Source organism: Xenopus laevis, chromosome 4S (assembly GCF_017654675.1).
Source record: "Xenopus laevis strain J_2021 chromosome 4S, Xenopus_laevis_v10.1, whole genome shotgun sequence".
In the NCBI taxonomy this organism is placed as follows: Eukaryota; Metazoa; Chordata; class Amphibia; order Anura; family Pipidae; genus Xenopus; species Xenopus laevis.
The window spans coordinates 607,448-632,308 of record NC_054378.1 but is presented as its reverse complement, the minus strand read 5'-3'; the positions used below and the strand labels follow the sequence as shown (position 1 = coordinate 632,308).

The 24,861-nt window shown below is 37.9% G+C and overlaps 2 protein-coding genes across 5 annotated transcripts in view; one reads left to right on the top strand and one right to left on the bottom strand.

Moving 5' to 3' along the window:
- Positions 1-24,861, top strand: part of LOC108715122 (pyruvate carboxylase, mitochondrial) — a 132,270-nt gene that overhangs the window by 89,454 nt on the left and 17,955 nt on the right. For all 3 annotated transcript variants that reach the window (XM_018259958.2, XM_018259960.2, XM_018259959.2), the window contains exon 11: positions 8,864-9,046. In XM_018259958.2, coding sequence (XP_018115447.1) covers positions 8,864-9,046 — 183 coding nt within the window. The remainder of the gene's footprint in view (positions 1-8,863; positions 9,047-24,861) is intronic.
- Positions 14,218-24,645, bottom strand: lrfn4.S (leucine rich repeat and fibronectin type III domain containing 4 S homeolog). 2 transcript variants are annotated; one of them, XM_018259961.2, is made up of 3 exons: positions 24,497-24,645; positions 17,368-18,763; positions 14,218-15,018 (listed from the first exon to the last, which is right to left on the bottom strand). In XM_018259961.2, the coding sequence occupies exons 1-3, from the start codon at positions 24,504-24,506 to the stop codon at positions 14,235-14,237; spliced, it is 2,190 nt and encodes a 729-aa protein (XP_018115450.2). In that variant the 5' UTR covers positions 24,507-24,645; the 3' UTR covers positions 14,218-14,234. The 2 variants fall into 2 exon arrangements, with proteins under 2 accessions (XP_018115450.2, XP_041416601.1); XM_041560667.1 differs by having other exon boundaries at positions 24,510-24,645.

Here is a 24,861-nt window from a genome sequence, read left to right as displayed (position 1 = left end):
ATTTTCTAAGTAGGACAAAAGAACTATCTATTAATATTACACTGTATACGTTTTTTTTTTTAAATTAAAACTATTTTTTCACATTCTATGATTGAGCCTTCAGATAATGATGTTTTTCCTTTATTTAAATATTAATTGTGTTAATTCGTCCCATAAGCACCTTCATTTTTGTAAAATGCCCACTCGCAATTATCAAAATAAAGAAATGTGTTCCATTTAGAGCCCCGTCAGTGAAGTTTTGTAGCACACTTCTTATTTCCTTTGTACCAAGCCGCATTATAGAAAGTGAATAGAGTGATTGCCATGTATTGTATTTTCCCTTCTGCAGATTTATTCCTAATTATCTCACAACAAAATCTTCCATTGACACCGACGTGCGACGAACCATAAACGGGTTTACTCCAATATCCTTTGGCAAAGTCAAACACGGAGAATGAAATCCTTTATAGCAGGTTGTGTGCAGTATCTCCATTTCCACGCTTGAAACTCTGTATCATTTCTCTAGATTGAGGTCACCAAATGGGCCACTTTCAGAGATGCCCCTACAAATCCCTGGGTGCAATGACAGAATAAAATAGAGAAAATAAAATCAGACTGCATTCACAGGCTCACTTAGTACAACAACAACAAAAACGGATTAAATTGATGATTTTTGTTTTATTTCACCAAGTCCTTTTCATTGGAAAAGTCATTTATTGTCCGAATAGTTGAAGGTAAAAGAACAAAACCAGCAACAAGTTGGATCAGTTAATTCACAACAGAATCTCTTCACTTGCTCTAACAATTGCTTGGGCTGTAGAAAGGCAGCCATACTGTGTATGTCTCCTTGTAGATGATCTCCATCCATTTGCTCCATAGGTTAATTGGTCAGAGAGTGAATGAGATCAGCCAATGTGTGGCCTCCTGCAATTGGATTATTATTATAAGTCATACATTCTGATGTAGGAAAGCTGATTATGCCTTAATTACCAAGATACATGTGTGTGTGTACTTTATTTATCAGCAGATCCACAAACTACAATAGGGAATGTTATATCAATAGGAGAGGGCATAGAGAGGAAGATTTATGAACAATTCAAAATAAGAATAACGAGGACACTTGTCCTAGTTTGTCTTTTGGGTTGTTTGTGTCGGTGACCCCAATAATTCTGAATTTTACGTTACAAGGTGTTAATAGGCAGAATATGGTTTATTGAACATGAATTATCTGCTTTCTTATTATTGTTATAGGTATTTATTAAAGGTGAAAAGTGAATTGATGGTTTCAATATCTGGAAAATCTCCCTTGTCTTACCAGTTAATGCAGTTACCAGTGGGAATCCATGCAGCCAGAATTGTTGGCTAAATGTTGAATTTCCTGACCTTCGTAACCATGGTACCTTAGGAAAGTAGAATAATCTTTTGAATGAAAATATATAAGGGCTCATAGAAGCTCCAGTGAAGTGTGCAAAGTGCCTGTAGAGAGCAAGTTGTCATGCAGCACTGGAAATAAACCTTCATATTTTACAAGTTAAAGAACTAAAGCCTAACTAAAGAAGTAGTTAGAAATGTTGTACATGATGTTTTGTGCTTCTGTACCAGCCCAAGGCAACCACAGCCCTTTAGCAGTAAAGATCTGTGTCTCCAAAGATGCCCCAGTAGCTCCCCATCTTCTTTTCTGCTGATTCACTGATTCACATGCTCTGTGCTGCTGTCACTTACTGAGCTTAGGGAGCCACTCACAATATACAGTACACATAGAATAGAAATGTCACAATATAAGGCTGATATAGCAATAAATGGTCTAGTGGGGCGGCGGGGACATCCTCATCTTTCAGTGGCGACGCAGATTTCTGGCATGCATCAATAGTGTGCGTCCTTTTATTTTCTTACTTGCTGCGAAATTCAAATATTTAAAGGCACCTGGTCCATTTTCTTGCTGCCCAATGTAGGTTCTGTCTTGTTTATTTCCAGCAATTCCTGTATTGATTCCTATGTTTGACCTGTGTCTGATCCTGACTTTCATCTTCATTTATATCTTCATTAGCATTCCAGTTGTCCCTTGGCCAGGATTCTGAACAATGTTTTAATTGTTTAATTATCTAATTCTCACACCTGCCATTCCTACTATTCCCGGGCACTTGTTTGCCATGATCACTCCTATATTTATATGTTTTTTAGATGACATCTGTATAAAGGGAAAGCTTGATGGCTAGTACTAAACTAGCAAGTTTTTCTGTCTTTGCAAGATTAGATTTTGTACATGACCTGTTTCTTCTAATATTTACAACCTTTTTAAAATTGTCTTTATTATGTGTATTTGTTTGGGAACACTGTCAAAGGGTTTTGAGCACAAAAGTATATGTTATTATTAGAGCTGATGATTAACAGATATGAGTTAGTTTGCTTGTTTTCTGTTCCCTTTCTGAAGTCAACAAGTTGTTCTTTATTATCTCCCCCTCAGCATTTTGTCTCTCTACTTGTAGCTTTGTGTCAGTCTGTTATTTTAAAGGTCAGTTAGGTGTAATGCATTGACTCTAGGCAAAGCTGAGGTTCTTCTGCTTAGGAATAAAATTAGAAACCTTTTCTAACCTTAAAAGCATCAGAGCAGCCTCTTTATTTCTCCTGACAACTTCCTTGACTACTTGCTGGTCAGACTGGTGGGAAACTGACCAGCAGGTGGCGCTGTTGTAACACAATTCATTCATATTAACAGTACATGTATCCCTTAAAGGGATCCTGTCATCAGAAAACATGATATTTTTTTTTCCAAAACACATCAGTTAATAGAGCTACTCCAGAATTCTGCACTGAAATCCATTTCTCAAAAGAACAAACAGATTTTTTTTATATTCAATTTTGAAATCTGACATGGGGCTAGACATTTTGTCAGTTTCCCAGCTGCCCCAAGTCATGTGACTTGTGCCTGTACTTTAGGAGAGAAATGCTTTCTGGCAGGCTGTTTTTCCTTCACAATGTAACTGAATGTGTCTCAGTGGGACATTGGTTTTTACTATTGAGTGTTGTTCTTAGATCTACCAGACAGCTGTTATCTTGTGTTAGGGAGCTGCTATCTGGTTACCTTCCCATTGTTCTTTTGTTTGGGTGCTGGGGGGGGGGGAGGGAGGGGGTGATATCACTCCAACTTGCAGTACAGCAGTAAAGAGTGATTGAAGTTTATCAGAGCACAAGTCACATGACTAGGGGAAGCTGGGAAACTGACAACATGTCTAACTCCTTGTCAGATTTCAAAATTGAATATAAAAAAATCTGTTTGCTCTTTTGAGAAATGGATTTCAGTGCAGAATTCTGCTGGAGCAGCACTATTAACTGATTCATTTTGAAAAAAATTTTTTCCCATGACAGTATCCCTTTAATATCTTGGAATTAAAAAAATAAATAAATAATGAATGTACATTGCAAAAGTGCTTGAAATAGCGCCCTCATCAATTTTACATTGACTTATTTTAAAGGTTTACTTATACTTTAAGGTAACTGCAACTGGAGGCAATTTTAGGTGCCTGAATCCCTGCTCAACAAACTGCTTAAAATGTCCCCATGGAGGTAACTGTATTAGCTGAATGTTATCTGTTGCCACCTTATGAAACTTTTATTTTTACACTGACCAGTATAAGATCATTTTCTTCTTTTCCATCCCCAAATCATTGTCTTCTTCTTGTCCTATTTTACTTCTGTATCTGCTTTGTCTCTGGCTCCCCAGCTTTATTCGTTGGCTGTACTTTATCTCTGTACTCTCTTTACATCTATACAAACTGGCCAACCATATTGTGATAATGTCAAAGCAAGGCCAGAGCAATGAGAAGCAATGGTGGAGAGTGCAGTTTTAGCTGAATGTTTCAGTTAAGCTTTGGAAATACAGTTGCATATGGGAAGGCAGCAGACAAATACAATAATATTGATCACATATTGATTGTCGTCTGATGGCAGTTGCAGGAAAATGTCTTCTCAATACTCATGCCCTCTCGGTATTGCCAACTTCCTTGGGATCAATAGGGTAAGAAGCATTTCAGAAATAAGTCATGCAAAATCTCTTTAAAGTGAGGGAGCCTTTAGGGATCAGCTGCCGGGATGTGATCCAGTCTGCAGCCCATGAGGATAGTGGGCCTTGCAATGACAGTTTGTAATGGCAGCCAGCAGTTTAGTAGAAGGTTATTAAACTTGCATGAAGTTCTGAGCATCTGGCAAACACTCCGTATGAGCACAAGCTCAGCAAGCAGACGTAAAAGCAAATAAAGTACAGGCTCTGCTTGAGAAATATGACAATGCCAGTGAGATAATTGGATTAATCCACTTCTGGAATGTTGCCACTTTGTTGATGATTTAACCCTTCTGCTTTCAATTTGCTGCTCAGAGATGTTCTATATTTGCCTTCTAAGCTTCTATATAACACTGACATGTGGACAGTGAGGGACCTGCGTTCAAGCTCTTACACTCCCATTCATTGAAGAGCATTTCTTTCTATTAAGGGGGTTATTTACTAAAGTCCGGTTTGGCTTTTTGGGGCAAAGCTCAAATTTTTTGAATTTTTCAGGATTTATTAAAGCCCGATGCTGAAAAAAGTCTAAATATGAAAATCCACCAAGACCTGCCGCTGTTGTATATAAGTCCATGAGAGAAAGGTCCCTATCCTAATTGGAAGTTTATGTGGTCTGTGCTGGAATTAGCCTGAAAATCCAACTATTTCTGGCAAAAATACCAAAAATTCTGGCTTTTCAGGGAAAAAAGGCCCCAAAAAAATCGTATGATTCAGGAAAAAAAAAACCAAAAAAATCATATGATTCTGGGATTCGCTCGATTTTATCAGGTTTGTCTCTGATCCGATTAAATCGTGCTTTTATTAATAATAAAAAAGGTCTCATTGTGGATTCTAGTTTGTTGGACTTTATTTAAAAAAAAATCAGGAAAAATCTGGATTTGATAAATAACCCCCTAAATGCCACACTCTACAGTACCAGAAGTAGTAGCAAATTTACGTCTTGAAGTCGATTTTTTCAGGAAAAAAATTTGATGTGGGTTTTTGTTCGTTTTTATCAAGCTTGTCCCCGATCCGATGAAATCGTGCTTTTTTTAATAATAAAGGTCACTGTGGATTCTACTTTGGTTGGACTTTATTTTAAAAAATCAGAAAAACTTGGATTTTGATAAATAACCCCATGTCACACGCTATAGTAGCAGAAATAGTAGCAAATGTATGTCTAGTAGTAGTAGTAGTAGACAACAGGGTTAGATCTGACAGAACGTTTTATATACAGCAGCACCCAAACGTCACATAGTGGACATAAAGTACTTATTGACACTCTTCTCCGAGAGAGACCTATAGTAAGTATTGTAGGTGTAACCTGTAAACTGATGTGCACTTCTAGAATAGAATAGAGCAGTGTTTCCTTGGCAATATAAATCAGCTCTAGGGTTTTCTATGCCCAAGTACCATCTGATAGTAAGTCCATTGTATAAATGTTTTCTGCTGCCAGATTTATCTGTACTAGTCTGTTGGGTCTGGATCGGGGCTTTCTGTTGTATTATGAATGTTAAAGGAGAAGGAAAGGTTAAAACTAAGTAAGCCTTATCAGAAAGGTCCATCTAAATATACCATTAAAGCCCCAAAGTAATGTTGCTCTGAGTCAAAAGAAACACAGCATTTCTTTCCTTCTATTGTGTACTCATGGGCTTCTGTATCAGACTTCCTGCCTTCAGCTTAAACCTCATTGCCCTGGGCAAGAGCATGCTCAGTTTGTTCCTCTTCCCCCGCCCCCTCCCTTCTCTGCTGTAATCTGAGCCCAGAGCAGGGAGAGACTCAGGCAGGAAGTGATGTCACACCACATTAATACTGCAGCTCCTATTCTAAACAAACAGAGAGTTTCTAGAGCTTTTTACTCAGGTATGGTAAAACATTCTACAGAATAAATATAGCATTCTAGCTTGCACTATTGCAGCTAATCTATTGGCAATAAAATGCCTCCGTAGCTTTCCTTCTCCTTTAAACCTTAGAGTTGTACTCGCTATTGCTGTTTGGAACACAACGAACTAACTGATTTTACACATTGGTGTTAGGTGGTTGTTTTATTCTGTTTCCACTGGTAACATTTGTTTTTCTATGTTTCCTAATCGCTGCTTGTCTTTGTTCCACTGTATTATTGTAATGAGATTCTCTCTCTTTAGAAGGATGATAGAAAGTCATATTTTAATCCCTTCAGTTTTCTAATTCTATAAATTCATGCATGAAAATCAATTAGAGCTCCATTCTGTCTTGTAAAACCTCTGAATTCTACAATAGTTATATTGCAGTGTAGGCAAAAGAATGAACCTATTTCTAATAACCAACTAATAATGAATTTGACCTTTGTTTTCAGAGAAGCTTAAAGAAGTTGTTCACCTTCCAAACACTTTTTTTTTCCGGTTTAGTTGTTTTCAGATTGTTCAGATTTTGCTCATAAAACTACGAATTATTCGAGGTTCGGATATTCAGAGCTTGATCAATAACCCCCAAAATGTTCCCATCTATGCACAATTCATACCATCACAGCCACTGACTTTTTATCTCAAAAATGTAATTCGATTTGGTCATAGTGCAATAAAATGAATTTTTACGGCAAATAAATTAGGGATGCACCAAATCCACTACTTGGGATTCAGCTGAATCCTTCATGAAAAATTCGGCCAAATCTAAATCTGAATCCTAATTTGCATATCTAAATTAGGGACAGGAAGGGGGAAAAAGTTGAAAAACCTGTTTTTACTTCCTTGTTTTGAGACAAAAAGTTGCATGACTTCCTATATGCAAATTCGGATTAGGTTCAGCCAGGCACAAGAATTTGGCCGACTATAAATGTCCTATTGGAGTTTTTTGTGGCATATGTTTACAGAGGAAACTTTTTATTTATTTTTTAAATCCCCCAGAACACGTAGCAGTATAAAAACAACCCATATAAATAACAAATTCAGTATGGATTCACTCCTTTTCTGCAAAATGACGTAGAATATAGTCTGAATGTATAAAGTATGCGTTGTATCAACACTGAAAGAAGGAAATAAAAATAGTAAAAATTTTGGATAAACTCGGATGAGGATGGATGTACATAATTGCATGTATAAATAAATGAACAATTGATGTCGGTCTATATTAACTCATGAATAATGCCATTGTTATTAATGTTATGAGCTGATGAAGCATGGAGGAAATGTTATGAGATTTGGAAAAGCCAATTACAATAGAATAATTAGATATATTTACATACATCAAGCAGAAAAGTAGAGCACAGTGAAAACAACTATAAATCTATAGGGTAGTATTCTGGGCAAACTCTGGATCACTGTCCAAATGAGCAAGAGAGGAGGATTCACCACCTTGTTCCAGCAGGAGTAGAGCGTACTCCAACTCTTACACCAATGTTTTACATCAGGGGTCCCCAACCGCCGGGCCATGGACAGTCCTGGAGTGGGCCGCCGAAAACTTAACACAGCACGCCGAATTTGGACGCTGGTGCTCCGAATTGGATGGCAACCTCTCCGACCCCCTCACTAACCCCTCCCCGACAACCCCTTGCAAAGAAATTTGGCTCTTCTTTGATCTTGGTGTAACAAAAGCAATAGTGTTTGGCAGAGCTACTACATAGTTATTTAGATAAAAAGTCCATCAAGTTCATCCCCTCCAAATGAACCCCAGTGCACACTTTTGCCGAGATCTCCTTAGCCAATGATTCTACAGAAAAACCAGCAAGTTGCGCTTTGTCACAGTAATTCTCACTCATTTCCCAACTCTTAGGGGCTCTATCAGTTTATCAGTTTTCAAAAACTCGAAAAATGTAAGTTTTTTTTTTTTTACTAGGAAATCCAAATTTTTAGTGGAAAAAAAAACCTAGAATTTTTCAGGATTTATTAAACCCAGAGCCTGCAAAAATTCCAATCTGAAAATCCGGCATCTCAGACCTGCCGAGGTTGTATATGTCAATGCGAGAGTTCGCTATCCTAATTAGAAGTTTCTGTGATCTGTGCTGGAATTGCCTCAAAATCCAACTATTTCAAACTTTTCAGCACAAAATCTGAAAAATTCTGGCTTTTTGGGAAAAAATCTCACATTTGGGCTTTTCGCTGATTGTTTTCAAGGTCCAATTTGTGGATTCTAGTTTTTTTTTAATCAAAATACTCTGGATTTTGATAAATAAGGCCCTTAAAGTCACTGTCTTTCTAACCAAAACATTCTGAGACATTGCACCCTGTTGTATGTTATCGACTAAAAATGCCATCTAGTTCCGTTTAGACATATTTGTATAGTTTAGAATGGCTCAATCACTTTGATCAGATCTTAGATGAGCAACCACTGACGACAAAAAATCTTTCTCAACTCTATACTTATAGACTATCTGTACTTTCAGCAGGTTACATTGTCTTTAATAAGGGATCCATTTAATTACAGTTGTGTGTCTGTCCCTTTATTTGCACAAGTGCTCACAATGATGACTAGAAAACATAAAATGTTGTATTTTATAATTTACTCCCTATGGCCACACCTCTGTTTATGTTTAATCAATGTAAATACGTTTTTTTGGCTATTTTACAACTTGATTTGTCCTTTAATGTAAATTTATCATAATTTCAATAATAAACACTGAATGTTGACTCCTTAGTGTACTGGGCAACTTGTCATTTAGGTACAGTGAAGGTCTAACAGGGAATTGATTAATTCAAGATTCAGTTTAGGATTTGCACAAATCCCAGAACTACTTGGATGTTCCAGACGTGTGACTTTAAAGTTCGGAAACATTTTGGTTCCCATTCATAGAGTTTTTCTCAAATTTGAATCTGAATGTTAGGGATCAAATTCAGTTCAGTATCTAATCTTCTAACGCAATTCTTTCACTTACAGGTTTTCCGGAGTGGAGAGGGAATGGGAATCCGACTGGACAGTGCGTCAGCTTTTCAGGGGGCCGTCATTTCCCCACATTACGACTCCCTTCTGGTCAAGGTCATTGCGCACGCAAAAGACCAACAAGTTGCAGCCACAAAAATGAGCAGAGCTTTGGCAGAGTTCCGTATTAGAGGTGTTAAGGTAGGAGAACAAGCGCTGCACAATTCTTCCTGTTAACATATACGAATACGTGGGAAACGTTGAGGTACAACATTTTAAAATGCTGCAATAATGAACTGAACAGAACTCTATTATATTTGGGTATATGGTGAGGTTTCCTCAGTACTGACATCATAATAATAATGATTATATTCCTCACTTCTCTATTGCCAGCAATGACTGAGAACATTCCCCCACCCCTAGGAAGGAAACCAAATGGCCCAACTTACCAAAAGAATAGTACCTCAAATCCCCATGATTGTCATTCCTCCACAGCGTTGTTTTTGATTTTCGACTTACTGTAACTTTGCAGCATAACTTTTTCCCTTTTAGGGAAGCCAGTAGTCTCACCTTTGGGCCTCTGTGGGTTTTGGCAGTATATTGAATCCTGGGTGGCCTCCTTGTTATCACTTACTGACAATGATAAGAGGTTCACTTCACTACACTTTGGTGAAAAGCCTTGTTTTGGAACTATGGATGGCCACATCAAGCCACAGATTCAAGTCAAAACTCAACAATAAAATGTTTTAAAACTGGCAGATAAAAATAAAATTATGAAAAAGTTCTTCCTGCTATTCAAAAATCATGGCAGAATGCTTTAAGCTAATGTCCTGAATTCAGGATAGTTCTTTCCATTGTCATTATTTAAGATAGATAATTTGGTTTATTCTTATTGGCTCAGGTGAGTTTCTATTTGCAAGTTGGGTTTCTACGTAGTGGCAGGGATTGATCTTATTGGTCATCACTGCCTTAAAGGAGTTGTTCACCTTCAAACACTTTTTCCAGTTTAGTTGTTTTCAGATTGTTCACCAGAAGTAAAGACTTTCTATACTAAAGTCTACAGTAGTTTCATTTTTCACTTTCTAAAGCAACTCATGTAGTCACTTAGGGGGTTATTTACAAAGTCAGAATGCCGAAACCTAAAAAAAAATAAGAGTTTTTTGGACTATAAAATCCAAATTTGTAGCGGAAAAAAAACCTCGAATTTTATAATTTATTATACCCTGAGGATGGAAAAAATTCAGAATCTGAAAATCTGGCAGGTTGTATATAAGTCAATGGGAGAAGTCCTGAAGATATTCTGATCTGCGCTGGGTTTGGTGCAAAAATCTGAAGATATCGTGTTTTTTGGCAAAAATCTGAAAAATTTGGATTTTCTGATGATTTTTTTTTTTTATAATTCTTTATTTAACATTTTCCAAACAGTACAAACATAAAATATAAAAAAAAGAAAAAAGAAGGAGAAAAAGAAAAAAAAGGGGTATTAGGGGGGGGGCAATTTTACACCTCACATTCCAATCTTGGCAAACTATTACACATTTTCCATATCTTTTTTTTTTTTTTTTTTTTTAATTAGTAGGTGGGAATCTACCATCATCTACTCTAAGATTTATCTACCACCTTCTACTCCCATCAATTGTCTATATTTGATCCAAGGCTGCCTGATTTTCTGATGATTTTCACGATTTTTTTTTATTCCAAACTTGATTTTTTTGAGAAAATTTATTGATAAATAACGGGAAATAAGCCGTGCGGATTTGGTCGGAGTATATTTCAGAAAATAATGGGATAAATTCCGATTTTGATAACCCCCTAAATGCATCCAATTGTAACAGTTCAGAATCTGCTCCTGGTTGACAAGAGACACATTTACTTTTATTTTGGAAAAACAGTAAAAAATAAAAAATGGAAGCAACTGAAAAAAGTCTTTATTTCTGGTGAACAATTTGAAAACAACTAAACTGAAAAAAGTGTTTGGAAAGTGAACAACCCCATTAAAGGAGAAGGAAAGACTGTATTTACTTGGGGGTGCCAAAAGTTAGGAACCCCCTAAGTGACTGCTTTTACTTACCTGATACCCCAGGCCATTGCGCCTATCAACAGAAAACCACACCGGCTCAGAGTTCTTCTAGCGAGCCCCCCGGAGGATCTCTCTTCCGGCTTCTTTGGTTTTCAAATTTCCCGGGGCAGACGCATGCGCAGTAGAATTAAATAGCAGCCTTTCGATTGTCTTCTCGTTCTACTGCACATGCGCAGCCGCAAGAAGACACCAAGAAACAAGAAGAGGAGAAGAACTTAGAGCCGGTGTGGTTTTCCCTCCTAGAACCTGTATGGAGGCAAAGTAAAAAAAAACTTCGAATCAAAGTAGCGCTACTTCAAATCGTACAATTCGAAGTAGCACTACTTTGACCCCAAAAAACTTCGACCACCATTTGGTTGGTCATTTTGAATTCGAAGTTTTTTTAACTTTGAACTTCGACCATTGATAAATATGCCCCCATATGTATGTAATTGCAGGGCAGGAGTTCACAATAAACAATGTTTGCTTTGGGTGGTAGAACAGCTTGGTCCCAGCATTAGTTGAAAGCAAGGAGATGTGTCACCAGAGCTCAGGAAAAAGTAAAGTATAGAAATAGAACATGTAGACAACAAGCAGCATAATGGGAATTTTAGTGAAGACATTTTAGCAGCTCTCATCCTTTGTATAATATATATGTATAATGGACTGTGTGCCATTACAAACAATAATGCTTTTATAGACAAGGTTAATACAAACATTTTGCATGCTGGGTTGAAGTATCTATGAGCACTTTTTCCCTGTGTATGGACAACTGAATTTAACTGGCTAATTATTAATTCATAAATAATTGCTTCTCTTCTCAGAGATAAGAATAATTTATGATTGCTCTAGTCTGATAGTCGGCAATCCCTTATGCATCTTCCAGGTTCCTTAATGATTCCACCTCCCCATCACCCACTGAATTATTTAATGTTAATGAAGAGACCCAAAGATTAAACCTCAGCTCCACTTATGTACAAAAATAAGTATGGAACAGCCGCTGCAAGATGCCCTTTAACATCTTCTAGATTTTCAGCCTTGTTATGAGTTTGGCCAAGTTTTTGTCTTGCTTGTCTATTTTACTGCTTTCTTTGTTTCACTGTGCATACATTATTTTCTCTTTATTTTACTCCTGATAACTTCCCCCCCATACAGATAATTTGCTCTTTCTTCATCTTCAGGCTTTCTCTTCTCTACCGTCTAACCCTCTCCACACTTTCTTCCACTCTTCTCTTTGTTTTCTACTGTATCCTACTGTCTCATCTTATCCTCTCTGTATCGCTTCAGTGAATACTATTGATTTTTACCATCTATCTGTAATTGTCTTCAAATGAAACCATGATAATCGTTAAGTCACCAGAGCAAATTGCCTGTTGGTTGTACCCTAAGCCTGACACGCTCCATTGGTAGCATCTCCTCTTTGCTTTCAAGCTTAGTCTTCTTTCCCTCTGCCATAAAACTGAATTAGCAGCCATTTCTTATGGAGTTTCACAGCCCTGAAAGCCACAAATGATATATACAGTGCCTTGCAACATTTTTCAGACCCTTGACCAATTTACTCATTTTAATGAATATTCCAACTCCAATATTCCTATTCCAACGCTGAAGTTTTGTACTCTGATATTTTAAAGCACTGAAAATAGAATATAAAGATCCAAAGAGTAATGGGAGTGGAGAATGTAGCTTTTGCAATGTGCATAGAACTTGTATATAGTTGTGACCCAAGTGTATTGGCTACATTGCAGTGCCCCTTTCCTATTCTTATTTGCAAGTGCAACTTTGATTTATCACAGTGAAGTTCTGGAAGATTGGTAGGGGACACAGGACTGGTGCAGTGCCAATGTAACCTTGCTTTGTGGAATGGATTCCATACCACATCACCATCACATGGTAGATTCACTGTACTTGTATGTCCGAGAATACGCTAGGGCAGTGATCCCCAACCAGTGGCTCGTGAGTAACATGTTGCTCTCCAACCACTTGGGTGTTGCTCCCAGTGGCCTCAAAGCAGGAGATTATTTTTGAATTCCAGGCTTGGAGGCAAGTTTTGGCTTCATAAAAACCAGGTGTACTGCCAAACAGAACCTCAATGTAGGTTGACAATCCACATAGGGGCTACTAAATGGCCAATCACAGCCCTTATTTGGCACCCAGGAACATTTTTCATGCTAGTGTTGCTCCCCAATTCCTTTTACTTCTGAATGTTGCTCATGGGTTCTAAAGGTTGGGGATCCCTTCGCTAGGGGATACTTAACTCATATGCTGGAGCAGTGCACTACTAATATATTAACATTATAATGTATGTTTTCTGTAATTATTTCACATTACAAAAAAAAAGCATTTTTAATTTTATTCTTTATTGGCAAATAATAGAAAAAATACCAATGAGCAAAGATAGTCATAAGTGTGTATCTTAGGTTGTGACATTGAAGACTTTAAAGTGCTAAAGGTTTTTTTTTTTTACCCCACCTTTGCTCATATGACAAACATTAATTTGCTTCTGAATTGTGAATTTAGCAGAAAGGTGAACTACTCAAAGACAAGTTTTTACTGTGAGTTATTCCAAGCAGAATATAAGCAGACACGCACATACACACCAGCATCCATTGACATGAAATGTGATTGGAAATGCTTTGGTTCCAACCGTGGTGCTTTGTTGCACTCATTCATTGTATAGCATAGTTCAGTGGGAGGGGTGTAATATGCTCGGTGAAACCATTTCTTGTTGACCCATGGTTTTGTGAACCCAGCTTCTGAAAATATGTTTTAAGATACCATTTACCTTTTTTTTTTTTTTTTTTTTTTTTTTTAAAAATCATTTATAGGAATTTTTGTGAATTTGCCCTAGAAACCTAATTTGTGGAGGAGTTTTGTAATGCAAGAAAACCAATAATACGGTTTGATTCTGAATCTATCAAAATGTTTGAAAGGGTACCATTTGCTCACATTGCTCCTCCTTAGATGCATTAAGCTGCTTTCTTGGTTTTGTCTTTACATGTATTGATTTAAAAAGAAATCCTCTGAGACCTGAAAGAGTTTTTGCCTCGTGTATCATGAAGAACATAAGAACGTGTCACTGTCAGCAAATTTCCATCTTCAAACCACACTAATGTTCTCTGCTGTGTCCTTGTTTTTTGGATCCTTCCAATGACTTTTAAGATTCACACAGTTATTGAAACAGTACGTGATATTTGAGTCATTGGAATGAAAGTAGTGTGCTCATGGCTCGTTGTTGGTGTATCCAGAGTTTACGGTCTTATACAGTAAATACACTGTAACTCCACCAGGGAGGAAGTCCCATTGAAATAACAAATCTAACACTGAAGCAGTCTACACCACACTTTCTTCAAGCTCATCTGAGCTAGAAAATAACACTTTTCCCCTGGATAACTCAGTCCCACAGTTTGAGAGCATGCCATGCACAGACTGACTTCGTTTTGTCCATACAATACTTAGTTGCTTTGCATAACTATAACAAGTAGTAGTTGCCATTTCCCCCATATCCACAGAGCAGCTGCGCTTGGCTTTTGGAACACCAAAAACAATGTAATCTTCTGGACTTGAACCATGTACTGTCCTAGCCACGTCTGATTCCACAGCGCTTTTGTTCTCCTCTCTCTCTTTCACTTCTCTGTGTCTGGTCTTTCTTCTTTGTGGCTTGACACCATGCACAATCCTTCCTGTATCTGCTCTATAAGTTATATTTGAGCAGCTAGGTTTAGCGGAGTCATTGTTCATCCTATATTGAAGAGGCAATCTATTGTGGGCAAGCTGACTTCCATTGGTCTGTGAGTAAACATTAGTAACCTTGGGAATGTCTGTATGGGTGCTACTGCAAACCTTATATCTGACCATCATGCCCGCTGTAAAGACCAACAATGTGACTACAATGATTCCTCCTATGATGATGGTTAAGGTACCCCCGAGGAAATGAGCATGCAAAGACCGGCAGTCTGGGTATGTCTCTCCAGTACTGAACTGAACACAACCCAGTGACCTAGTCGCTGCTAAGGACGTGGCAACATCATCCGAAATGGCCAGTATGCAGAGGTCATAATCCACTCCCGATACCAAGTGCTTTAAGGCAAAGTGCTTGGTTGTAGATGGCAGGATCCTGAAAAAATGATGAGAAAAATTTAAACCATATGTGTGAATATTTCTATTTTACATAGTATCAAACACAATTGGTTAATATATTGCAAGAAAACTCAAATTATATTTCATAAAAGTTCTATGCATTAAATTGTGTTTGACCAAGTATTTAATATGACTGATGTTTGGGTCAGGTGTTTCCAACCTCTTAGCGTTCCCCCCCCCCCCAGATTCTCAACAAATATAACAAAGAATTCAAGTTGAGTTTGCAATATTTGGACATGATTGTCGCCCTATATTGATCTCCTTTTCATTCTTCCCAGTTTCTGTACTGTTATTATTTAGAGATGCAAAGGGGCAGATTAAACTAAACTGCACCAGAGCAGATAACAAAATAGCAACAAATTGACAGTTACTTCTGATCAGTCAACTAAAAGATAGTAAATGAAAGCAAAGGCATATCAGTTGCAATGGATAATTGCAGTGGTCCATTTTATGACCTATTTATTTAATGTATACAATGTTCTTCAGTCTGCATTACTCTGCATATCATGTAGCTATTCGAATGCCTGGGATGCATTGCTACACTGTGTAGTTCCTCTGAAACACCTAAGCTACTCCATGTAGTGATGACTATATGCCTTTACCCCTATTATGACAATAGTAAAATTCAAAATGATGCAACAGTACGTAAGGTACATTCTCAAAATCGAGGTCATTTTGCCAACATATTACATATTCTTCCCAAATTTGCATCGCCATACCTTAAATCTGATCTAAATCATTTAAACATTGAATAAATCCAATAGAATTGTTTTGCCTCCATTTTGTATCCATGCAACTTAGTTAGAATCAAGTACAAGGAACAGTTTTATTATTACAGAGAGAAAAACAAAATTAGTATTTTTGCTTAAAATGGATTCTATGGGAGATGGCCTTCTGGTAGCTTGATGCTTTTTGTATAATGGGTTTCGGGATAAAATATCCCATGCTTGTATTTGCCTGGGGATTACGTTGACCAATGTTCTGTCTCCCCTTCAAAGTTTGAATATAAAACTCTTAACATCCACTAAAATATCCCTCATGTTTTTATGTTTTGTTTTTGGATCCCCAATAGAAACCCTATAATAAGGCTATTTTCAAGCAATCGTAGGGAAAACACCAAGCCAGAAATCTCCCATAACATAACCTTAAAGGTTGACATTGTTGAGCAAAGTCTGCAATTTCACTGTTTAAGAAAGCTTAAGAATCTGGCTGTAGTAGCTTCTGTCATTAACATGGAGCTAAATGGATTATGCTTGTATTTAGCACGAGGAGGGATTTAGGTTAGTAGGCCCCAGCACAACAGCAATTACAACCAAAAAATGTAAGTGGATGTATCAATTCCTATATAAACTGCTGTCCCAAGTGAGTTGCACTGTTTGTTCATGTCATATAGATAGGTGTGTTTTTTAATAAATATAAATATATATATATATGTACAGTATATTATGTATATAGACAGGACCTCCGGTGCTATGGTGAGGTCTCAGTGACACTATGGATGTCGACTCATTCAGCACTTTGTGCCAGTTTATTTTGCCTATTGTTACTGTAAACTAAAGATGTGATTCCTAGAACCCCTCTAGGCACTACCAAAAGGCAACCTCAATTGCTTCCCGTGAAATGTTATTTTTCTAACATTTTTTTTCTAACTGTTTATAAACACTTGAATGAAACTTAAAGTGCACTCAAACAAGCAGAAGAGGCATGATGGATCCACATGAATATTAAATTGTTAAAAGAATGACAACTCAGGACACTTGATATAAAACAAAAAGGCTGTTGTTACCCAAAACATGTTGTCAGCAAATAGTATATTCAGTACAGTTCTGCTATATAATCTACTCAACCATTATATTTTCTGAAGAAATTAGAACTGGATAACCGAGACCTATTATTGAGGATTTCATAAGTAAAGCAGCATTGGTAGAGGATGGTCTGAGCAATTTACTATGGACACTGAATAGTCTAGGTGCATAAAGGGCTGTGTGTTACATGGTATTGGTGTAGGGGTAGGAGAGACAGTAAATACTGGGATGGTAAGGGATATAGCATAGTGGGTGGAACAATCAAACCTGAGCTTTGGAACACCTGTATAAAGCAGTATCTGCAATGCAGTGGTTCGCAATCTTATCATGGACACTTGGTGGACTTCCAGTGCACCTTTATTACCCTAGGGTACTTTTTGTTCTGTACTAATCAATATAGTATTTCAAACCATAAAGATCATAAGCAAGTGTCAATTAGTTTAATGAAGAAGGTTTATGTAATAGGAATAGGATACAAAACAAAAGGAAGTCTAAAGGAAGTTAAAAGGAGTCCTTCCTACCTGTACACAAGGGTTTCATCATCTGTGCAATTATACTGGACCTGATACATCCACACTATGTAGGCTGACCTGTTCATGAACCAACGAATCAAGGCAGATGAAGAAGTTACATCTGAAACTATAACCGCATGTTCATGCAATCTTTTCCCCTCTGTGACATTTGCAGATGCTTTAGATGATGTAGTAATATCAGAAGACCCTGGGTCCTGCCTGAAAACACTGATACTCCCATTGTTGCGATGGGGCAAAGGGATCATTTTTAAATCCACCTGGGCTGTTGATTCTCCAGCAGCATTTATGGCTATACAAGTGTATGATCCATCATCCCTGATTGTAGTAACCAATATATCTAAAGTCCCATTTCTGTATGAAGCTGTTCTGGAGGAATTTTGCATAATCTTATCGTCTGGAGATACCCAGTGGATGACTGGCTCTGGGTCTCCAATAGCTCGGCACTTTAGAGTAGCTCTCTGCCCTTCTAACACCCACAGCTGATGTGTATGACGGGTGATAAGAGGGGGCTCACAGGTAAACTCTTCTTCTGGTATAGACCAAAAATAGCGGGCAGCCAACTGAGAAGGAGAAGCACAAGTTTCCATATCATCTTCTCTAACCAGGCGGCGTAACCAAAGGAGCTCACAATTGCAGTGGAATGGATTGCCTCCAAAGTTGAGCACAATGGTGGATGTATAAGGTGTTGGGATAATGACCCCAGTCTGAGAACGCACGAAGAGTGGGTCTGGAGGTAGAGTATGAAGTCTGTTGGATGTCATATCCAACCGTGAGAGCTTATACAGCTCTGAAAAGGTCCCTTCCATTACAGATTCTATCAGATTATGGTCAAGGTTGAGAGTGTGAAGACTGACCATATTTTGAATAGCTTCCCATGGTACACTAACTAAGTTGTTATAAGACAAATCTAGGTCCTCCAAGGAAAGAAGGAAATCATCAAATGTTGCTACTGGAATTGTTACTAGTTGGTTGTTATTAATTGTTAGATGCTGAAGGTTAAGCATCCCTCTTAAGGCTTCGTCATGTATCACGATGAGACGATTCCCATCTAAGTGTAGAGATCGTAGGCTTTCCAGGTCTCCAAAAGTATAAGGTTTGATATTGTCAATGGTGTTTCTGGACAATGTTAGGTCCACAAGCCCGGTCATGTTAAGGAAATCTTCTTGCTGTACCACACGGATGAAATTGTCAGCGAGCCTTAATTCTACAGTCCTGCGGTCAATGTTAATTGGAACATATAAAAGTCCTTTGTTTGCGCAAAGTGTACTTAGGGATTCTGAGAGATTCTGACAGGTGCAGTGAAAGGGGCAAGTATGGGCGACTTTCACAAGGCTTCCTACCAACAGGACACCCCAGAACAATTTTTCCATGGTAGTCTTTGCCTCTGGAAGAAAAAAAAAAGTATTCATTGGTAGGTGTTCTAGCATTCATGCTCTTTCATGCACTCCTGGCTAATATCTAGGCAAGACATTATCTGAGTTGTAAGCTCTAGCATATTGCAGGTTCAAAAGTGCAAAAGTTGTATTATAAAGATCCAGAAGCTTAAGCTGTTTGATCAAACACAGAAGAAAATTATATTTGTTCATTCTCCCTTAAAGCTGTTGTTCTTTTTAGTTATAAACAAAAACTGTCATGTGTGCTGTTGTTATATGAAGTGACTTCAATTCTATGCCCACCATATTCAGACCCCTAGTTCATCCTTGTTGTCTTCTTCAGGCTGCAACTTGCCATCATTTTAAAACAAAGTCCAAGTTCCATCTCCATATTTATGACTCCGTAAAGCCTGATTTTCTACAGGTACCATAGTACAGGTATTTGGAATCCCATTATCCAGAAAGCTCGGAATTAAGGAAAGGCTGTCTCCTATGGGCTCCATTTTATCTGAATTAATCCAAATTTCTTTTTAAAACAATTTCCTTTTTCTGTGTAATAATAAAACAGTCGCTTGTACTTGATCCCAACTAAGATATAATTAATCCTTATTGAAGAAACCAGCCTATTGGCTTTATTTCATGTTTCTATATGATTTTCTAGTGGACTAGGGGCAGATTTATCAAGGGTCGAAGTGAATTCAAGGGAATTTGGATACTTCGACCATCGAATAGGATTCGAATTTACTTCGACTTCAATTCGAAGTAAAAATCGTTTGAATATTCGACCATTCAATAATCGAAGTACGGTGTCTTTAAAAAAAACTTCCACTTCAATACTTCGCCAAATTAAACCTGCCGAATTGCTATGTTAGCCTATGGGGACCTTCTACAAACTTTTTGTAAGTCTTTACACATCGAATAAAAATCCTGCTAAAATCGTTCTAATCGTTTGATTCGAATGATTTCATCGTTTGATCGAACGATTTTTATTCGATCGTAAGATTGCCAAATTTGGTGAAAAAACTTTGAATTTGAAGTTTTTCAGTTCGATGGTCGAATTTCAAAGTTTTTTTTTGTACTTCGAAATTCGACCCTTGATAAATTTGCCCCATAAGGTAGGACGATGCAAATTCTGGAAAGATCCATTACCTGGAAAACCCCAGGTCCTGTGCAGTCTGGATAACAGGTCCCATACCTGTATTTCATATACTAGCCATAAGCAGTAACCTATCTTGTGATTTAAGAACGGTTTGATCTATTGCAGTTATGTGGATTCCAGGGCAATTAAACTGACATTCTCAATCATTCAGATGTATTTTGAGCTCTCAGAAGCCCTATGGGCAGTTAATAGTATGTCTAATATATCGAATATTTTTCAGATATTACTGTTATGACCATTAGAGCAGGACATTAGTTTTAGCTTAAAATTGAATATGAAAGTAATAAAAATGGCCTTCTGTTCAGCTAAGGAGTCAATAAAGTGCCTGACGGTGCAGTCGATCATTAGATCTGGATCTGTTTGATGTAGTTAATGTGAACAGTATAACATTTTCATTCTCATCTCTCTTATAGTAACGTCAATATTAATTTCCATAAAGTCCATCAGATCTGGATGAACGTTTAGCGATGTATTTAATGGTAACACGTGGAGCAGCAACATCAACCACTAATGACATCAAAAGGTTTAAACTACAGGTATGGGACCTGTTATCCAGAATGCTCTGGACCTGGGGTTTTCCGGATAACGGATCTTTCCGTAATTTGGATCTTCATGCCTTAAGTCTACTAGAAATTCATTTAAACATAAAATAAAGCCAATAGGCTGGTTTTGCCTCCAATAAGGATTAATTATATCTTAGTTGGGATCAAGTACAAGGTAATGTTTTATTATTACACAGAAAAAGGAAATCATTTTAAAAAATTTGGATTATTTGGATAAAATGGAGTCTATAGGAGACAGCCATTCCGTAATTCGGAGCTTTCTGGATATCAGGTTTCTGAATAAGGGGTCCTATACCTGTACTATGAAAGTTAGAAGTTTTATTTTATTTGTATAGCACCAATACCTTTTTATAGCCCTAGGTTTTCTCACATACACAAACTTTTCAAGGCTAAGTCATAGCATGGTTTTTGAGAATATTCTGTGTATTTGGTGTATCCATTTTGGTGCTGTGTGTGCTTCATAGTTGTGTCCTGAAAATATTAGGCAGAACCATATACATTTTTTGTTTTAACTAATTTTCTTCTCCGTATCTGATAATGGATTGCCATGAGTTTGCTTTATTGCACCCCAGAGTATGTGGGCAAATTTGTGGACAAAGAAAGATCTCTTGCTGGGTGATATGATTTTAATGTCAGGTATGGGATCTATTATCCAGAAAGCTCCAAATTACAGGACCATTTTCCATAGAGTCCATTTAAATCAAATCATTTACATTTCTAAATATTTCTTATTTCTCTGTAATAAAAAACACTTGGGGGCCGATTCACTAAATTCGAGTGAAGGATTCAAAGTAAAAAAACTTTGAATTTCAAAGTTTTTTTTTGGGCTACTTCGACCATCGAATGGGCTACTTCGACCTTCGACTACGACTTTGAATCGAAGGATTCGAAGTAAAAATCGTTCAACTATTCGACCATTCGATAGTCGAAGTACTGTCTCTTTAAAAAAAACTTTGATCCCCTAGTTCACCATCTAAAAGCTACCGAACTCAATGTTAGCCTATGGGGAAGGTCCCCATAGGCTTTCCTACGTTTTTTTGATCGAAGGATATTCCTTCGATCGTTGGATTAAAATCCTTCGAATCGTTCGATTCGAAGGATTTAATCGTTCGATCGAAGGAATAATCCTTCGATCGTACGATCGCAGTATTTGCGCTAAATCCTTCGACTTCGATATTCGAAGTCAAAGGATTTTAATTCCTAGTCGAATATCGAGGGTTAATTAACCCTCGATATTCGACCCTTAGTGAATCAGCCCCTTGGTCTATTGTACATGATGTCAACTAAGATGAAATTAATCCTCAATGGTGGGAAACAATCCTATACTGTTTAATATTTAATTTTATTTTTTTTAGTAGACTTACTGCATAGGGATCCATAAACAGAAAGATCCCTTATCTGGAAAACACAGGATACAGGATACACAGTAGATAACAGATAAGTACTACTATAGTTTATATAAACAAGCTGCTGTGTAGCCATGGGGGCAGCCATTCAAGCACAGGATACACAGTAGATAACAGATAAGTACTACTATAGTTTATATAAACAAGCTGCTGTGTAGCCATGGGGGCAGCCATTCAAGCACAGGATACACAGTAGATAACAGATAAGTACTACTATAGTTTATATAAACAAGATGCTGTGTAGCCATGGGGGCAGCCATTCAAGCACAGGCACTAGGTTTACATAGGTCACAACATTTTGGATAACGGTTCGGCCAGATATTGCCGGAGATACCCGTCAGAAGGCCCCATACATGGCCAATAAGCTACTGACTCGTCTGTTGGCAGCTTTTATTGGCCGGTGTATGGGGCCTTTAGTTGTTGAGCCTCTGATTTAGCAAAGAGTGGAATTTGCCTAGTTACTTAGCAGAGATATTTGCTAGACACGTCCTCTAGAAAATGCTGTAACCAGATGGGCTATTGGGGGTGTCTCTCAGATAAAAGCTAAAATGCTCTGCAGATGTCTGGCCAAAACATGGGTTAATCCAACATATTTTCACTGTCAGAAGGGGTTCAGATGGGATTAGCCAGGCCATTGACATTCATTTGCTTTAGGGAACTGAACGTCTCTTTATTAAGCAGGTTATGAACTGATACTGTATAAATAGAGGGTAGAAATGATGGCTCTTTCCTAGGTTTATTATTTATTTCGAGAATCCAATGTGGCTGTGCCATAATCTATCATTCTGTAAATGTAAATGGCTTTCTATAAAGGCTGCAATTCTTCAGCAAAAATGAACTGAAAGGACCCCATGATTCAGATTAATGTTGATTCATGGATGGAGAATGTACGGCCAAAATGGATCTCTTAGAAGGAAAAAGGCTACAAGACACTTTCCAAGGCCAAGTCATGTAATGAACGTTATAAGGAAACATTGTCGGGTAATGAGGCTCTTCATAAGCTCTGCCAGGGAATGGATTTATCTCTGCTTTGTCACATCATGGGCTTCTTATTACTCCTTTGGCAATACACAATCACTCTGTCCATCTTGCCTTTCTATATATATATATATTTATATTTATACACTGTATGTAACTTTAGCAGTGAAACTTAGTCGTTATTGTCTGGTTGCCTAAAAGATTTTGTGGCAGGAATAAGATTTCCGTAGACTTGTGTTAGAAAAGGATGAAAGAATTGAGTCGTGACATTTCTGATGAAGGGGTTAACTAGTTAAATCGGGTAGAGAAATGAGCATCAAGTTGAATCCCTAAACCAGTTGTGTACTAGTATAAAGCATAGAAAGCATTGCAATACTTTATATTACATGTTTATTTTGATCCCACACCCCACTGTCATTATGTTACTAACTGCCGATTATTTCATACAGTAACTAAACAGTAAGTGGACATTACACATTGAGTTGACCTGTGCTGGATCCAATATGTCTATAGAAACGAATGATGTTACGGAGCTGTCAGTCTCACTATACAGCACTGTGGGAATGTTATTTCTCATGCTTCAGTGGTTTCGCCTCCTCCCAACAGCCTTTCCTACACCGGCTCTCAAAACATAGAATATCTCTGTGACTTCTCTCTACGTATTGCCTCTTAATACAATCAAGTCCTTTGAGTGTTTCTTTTCCCAGCAAGGTTTCTATAAAGCTGCTGGTTCAAAGCCCCAGCCGTTTCTTTAAGGCATCATTTCCCATTGCAGTAGGTCAAGGATTTGGTGCTCCCTCTCCCACCCCAGATATGGGCTTCTCTTAACCCTTTCCTGCTCCCCTTTTCTTCACATGCTCTTTGTCCTGGTCATTGTCTTCACCACAACAATGTTTCACATGACTTAAATATGATCTATTTTTCTCTGTTTCTTATCTCGCCCCAGTCATTTATTACCCACCTCCTTTCTATGATGCAGACATCACTTGTCAGACCATTCCCTACACACACACACACACACACACACACACACACACACACACACACACACACACACACACACACACACACTATCCTTCTCACAAAAAATCCACACTGTTTTTTTCACATTACACACACTCCCTAGTTCTACCCACAAAACATGCATTTACATCACCACGTATGTTGTTTTGCACAGCCCACAGCCAATTGCAGACACCTATACACACACCTATACACACACCTATACACACACCTATACACACACCTATACACACACCTATACACACACCTATACACACACCTATACACACACCTATACACACACCTATACACACACCTATACACACACACCTATACACACACCTATACACACACCTATACACACACCTATACACACATATATATATATATATATACGCACATATACAGATACACCAAGCTGCACTGAATACAATTGTTATTATCTCTCAATCGCACAGGGACAGAAACGTTGTGCTCATACAGCTCAGTCCTTATCAACACTGCATTCAGCTGGAACATTGGAAACTACAATATTCCCACAAACCATGAGGATATGGAATAAATGCAACATTACCGTCACCTCCCTTACGTGCTGCCATCCCTGTCCTATTTGTCTCCTTATATAAAAACACTGACCTTTTGCCATTACCTGTATGTTTTTCCTTTTCTCACTAGTGTCCTTCCAATAACGCAGGGATTCTTCCCCTATCCCTTTTTGTATTTGTAATCCATTATCAGGGTGGCATTGCTAACAGAGCAAGGCAAAAGGCTGACACTCTAACCCTTCTCACCCTCCTTCTCTTTACTGCAGTCTTCTTTCTTTGTGTCCCACAGAGAGAACAGAAGGAACATGAAATACAGGAGCAATTGTCTGGCACAGCCGTCCCATTGCACAGCAGTTATGGTTCTCTTTAGGCAGCCCAAATCCAAAGTCCCAGAAGATCCACACTGACGTGTTTCTGTTGATACCATCAAGGTTTCCACTACTTATACAACAAAAA